Source organism: Babylonia areolata, chromosome 9 (genome assembly GCF_041734735.1).
Source record: "Babylonia areolata isolate BAREFJ2019XMU chromosome 9, ASM4173473v1, whole genome shotgun sequence".
Taxonomy (NCBI): Eukaryota; Metazoa; Mollusca; class Gastropoda; order Neogastropoda; family Buccinidae; genus Babylonia; species Babylonia areolata.
Genome location: NC_134884.1, coordinates 48,917,126 through 48,921,351, shown reverse-complemented (window position 1 = coordinate 48,921,351; position 4,226 = coordinate 48,917,126). Strand labels below are relative to the sequence as shown.

At 52.2% G+C, this 4,226-nt stretch overlaps 1 protein-coding gene across 7 annotated transcripts in view; it reads right to left on the bottom strand.

Moving 5' to 3' along the window:
- Positions 1-3,058, bottom strand: part of LOC143285564 (zinc transporter ZIP3-like) — a 4,736-nt gene extending 1,678 nt beyond the window's left edge. Inside the window, exons 1-2 of one of the 7 annotated variants that reach the window (XR_013055701.1) lie at positions 800-3,057; positions 1-664 (exon numbers count right to left, since the gene is read on the bottom strand). The exon at positions 1-664 is cut by the window's left edge and continues 1,678 nt beyond it. Coding sequence is in view for 5 of the 7 variants with exons in the window: in XM_076592953.1 (XP_076449068.1) it covers positions 1,107-2,258 (1,152 nt within the window). In the remaining 2 variants the exon portion in view is untranslated. The other 6 variants (XR_013055700.1, XM_076592953.1, XM_076592950.1 and 3 more) reach the window with 6 other exon arrangements.
- Positions 3,059-4,226: the final 1,168 nt, after the last annotated feature.

Genomic DNA, 4,226 nt, shown 5'->3' with positions numbered 1-4,226 from the left:
GGCTCCAATGAATGGCTCCAATGAAAGGCTCCAATGAATGGCTTCAATGAATGGCTCCAATGAATGGCTCCAATGAATGGCTTCAATGAATGGCTCCAATGAATGGCTCCAATGAATGGCTCCAATGAATGACTCCAATGAATGGCTTCAATGAATGGCTCCAATGAATGGCTTCAATGAATGGCTTCAATGAATGGCTTCAATGAATGGCTCCAATGAATGGCTCCAAAGAATGGCTTCAATGAATGGCTTCAATGAATGGCTCCAATGAATGGCTTCAATGAATGGCTCCAATGAATGGCTTCAATGAATGGCTCTAATGAATGGCTCCAATGAATGGCTTTAATGAATGGCTCCAATGAATGGCTTTAATGAATGGCTCCAATGAATGGCTTCAATGATGGCTTCAATGAATGGCTTTAATGAACGGCTTTAATGAATGGCTTCAATGAATGGCTTCAATGAATGGAATGAATGGCTTCAATGATGGCTTCAATGAATGGCTTCAAGACCAAGACTGCAATAACTGTGTCCTTAAAGTTTGAAACGAGTTTGTTTCATTGTATAGGAACAAGGTGTTGTCCGCCAGTTTTATTTTAGTGTACACAACAACATAGACAGGTACAGTCTGTACACGATACAGCAGAACGTCACTGGTGATGACCTCACATTGACCGTTCCCTGTGGACTGTCGTCATTGGATGATGACCTCACATTGACCGTTCCCTGTGGACTGCAGTCACTGGATGATGACCTCACATTGACCGTTCCCTGTGGACTGCAGTCACTGGATGATGACCTCACATTGACCGTTCCCTGTGGACTGTCGTCACTGGATGATGACCTCACACTGACCGTTCCCTGTGGACTGCCGGTGCTAGGAATGAGGCAGATGTTCCTGCTGTGGTGGTGTGTGGGTGTGGTGTGGGTGTGTGTGTGGGTGAGTGTGGTGGTGTGTGGGGGATACTGGGTGAGCATCAGGAGGGGTGGGGGCATGTGGGATGAACGGCATGGGGGAAGGGATGGAGGAATATTGTCACTGAAACGACGCAAAAGAATAATAATAATAATAATAATAATAATAAAGAGCAATATGTGTAACGTACTTAATCTGCATCCCAGATTTTCGCCACGGCCATAAGTCCAAAGCCCAACACAGCCAGTAGAATCTTGGGCACCGTGCTGTGGTGGCCCAGCTCCTCCCCCAGGATCTCAAAGAAGGTGACGTAGAGGAAGGAGCCCGTGGCCACGCCCTGCAGGATGCCCCCCGCCAGCAGGTGCGCGCGCTGGTCCAGGCGGTCCGAAGTGACGCCGATCCCGATCGCCACGCCCAGCGGCGCCATGAGGGCGAACAGGAAGAGCAGCAGGAACGCCTTCCACGGCTTGCCGGGCGAGGCAGCCCCCAGCTCTAGACCCAGGGACACAGCCACGAGGGTCTTGTGGACGCTGATGGCGGCGGTGGTGGTCCAGATGTTGGCCTCTGAGTCCTGCAGCCCCACGGCCAGCCCGTCAAAGATGGTGTGGAAGGACAGCGCCAGCAGCAGGGTGACGGCCACCACGCCGGACCGGGCCGTGAACCGATCCCCGGGGTCCCTCGCTACGGAGCACCTCCGGCCCGGGCAGTCGTTCCAGTCCTCCGCACACAGCGTGGGGCCGGACTCTGAGACGGTGAAGACGGAGTCTGAGCGAGGGGTCTTCACCAAGGAGTCCTGCCCCGGAGACATCACCACTGCCGGCACTGCGGACACGGGACCCATCACCGGGGGTGGCGAACTGTCGGGCTGAGAACTGTCCTCAGAGGGCTCTCCAGACTTGTCTGTTGGAGTCATCTCCGTTGTCTTCACAGTCACGAAATGACCGTCGTGGTTTTTCCCACTGAGGTCCGCCTGTTCGTATTCTCCGGCATCGTTCCCTGCATTCCTCCTGCCGTACAGGAAGCCGGCCAGTCTCTCCACGAAGGCCACAGCGAAGAAGCCCACACCGATGCCCAGGTGGAAGAAGGGATACTCGGAGTCGAACCCGGAGACCGCTTTGAATCCTTCGTACTCCTCCAAGCCCTCCACCAGCAGGTTGAGCAGACAGGTGGCCAGGAAGACGCCTCCAGCGAAACAGTTGAGGAGGGAGATGACGGTTTGACCTCTCCTGGAGGTCAGCCTGACCCGGCAGCGAGTGAAGAGGAGGATGGGGATGGAGCCCGCCACCATGGTGATGAGGAAGAAGATGACCAGGCTGATGCCCTTTTCGTCGATGGCCCTCATCCTGCTGCCCGTGTCCACACACTGTCCGCACACTGTCCACACACTGTCCGCACACTGTCCACACACTGTCCCCACAGCTCTTCACGGCACCTCACAGGCCAACAGTCCAACGGATAGCAACTCTGCAGCCGATTCCTGTCCAGACCAATCCCAGATTTATCAGAGACGGTGGGAATGGCTCAGGCGGGCCAGGGCACCAACAACTGATTCCCTAAGTGTTGTTTTTTTTCCCAACCGTGCACGAACTGACAGTGTCCAAGTTCGAAGACACAAACCATTTCATCTGTGAACACGAGTTTATTACGCACGTATAAAATGAACGCACGATAAAAGTTATCCTCCTCACAAAGAACACGAACAGCTCACTCCTCACTGCAGTTCAGTCAGCCGAGGAAGACGACGGTTGACTGAGCGGACCAAGGAGTTGAACAGTTGTTCAGCATCAGTCACAAGACAGGACAGTCAGCAGGTGACGTCCTGTAGCAAGGATCTGCCCAGCCAAAACACGACCTGTAGCAAGGATATGCCCAGCCAAAACACGACCTGTAGCAAGGATCTGCCCAGCCAAAACACGACCTGTAGCAAGGATCTGCCCAGCCAACAACACGACCTGCAGCAAGGATCTGCCCAGCCAAAACACGACCTGTAGCAAGGATCTGCCCAGCCAAAATACGACCTGCAGCAAGGATCTGCGCACCCAACAACAGCCACTGTGTCAACTGCACCCTCTTGTCGCTGTCTGTGGCTTTTGTAGCCACGGGCTTGTCAGTCGCTTGCCTACCTTATTGTTTTAGCTTCTTCTTTTCTTTAAAAAAATATATCTACCCAGCCATCCCTTCTGTCACACACACTGACGCACACAGTGACCTGGCGGCTAGAAGCTCCACACGGTGTAATCAGTTCAAATCCAAAGAGCAAGTAGTGATTGATACAATTGATCTTCCATTTATCTTTTATTTATTGTTTTTTAACCGACACTTTAATCTAGATATATATATATATATAAACCCAAAAAACAAGAAGCCCGTGGCTTGATCACATTCATTCCATTGCGGTTAGAGAAGCAAATTCAACAAGGGGGTGGGTGTTAAAGGGGTGGCGGGTGACGGGTGGTGGGTAGAGGGGTGGGTCTAATGGGGTGAGGCGTGTTCGGCTTTCGTACGTTGTAAGTTACGTCAGGAACAAAGCCTCAGATCACTTCCCACGCACACACGCATACAGACGCGCACATTCGTCACACACACACACACACACACACACACACCCACATGGACGAGCACAACAGCCGAATTGTTAGAGCGTTGAACTTTCAATCTGAGGGTCCCGGGTTCGAATCTTGGTGACGGCGCCTGGTGGGTAAAGAGTGGAGATTTTTCCGATCTCCCAGGTCAACATATGTGCAGACATGCTAGTGCCTGAACCCCCTTCGTGTGTATACGCACGCAGAAGATCTTCTTCTTCTTCCTCTGCGTTCACTCGTATGCACACGAGTGGGCTTTTACGTGTATGACCGTTTTTTCCCCGCCATGTGAGCAGCCATACTCCGTTTTCGGGGGTGTGCATGCTGGGTATGTTCTTGTTTCCATAACCCACCGAACGCTGACATGGATTACAGGATCTTTAACGTGCATATTTGATCTTCTGCTTGCATATACACACAAAGGGGGTTCAGGCACTAGCAGGTCTGCACATATGTCGACCTGGGAGATCGTAAAAATCTCCACCCTTTACCCACCAGGTGCCGTCACCGTGATTCGAACCCGGGACCCTCAGATTGACAGTCCAACGCTTTAACCACTCGGCTATTTCGCCCGTCAGAAGATCAAATACGCACGTTAAAGATCCCGTAATCCATGTCAGAGTTCGGTGAGTTATAGAAACAAGAACATACCCAGCATGCACATCCCCGAAAACGGAGTATCGCTGCCTACATGGCGGGATAAATAAGCAAAACGGCATACGCGTAAA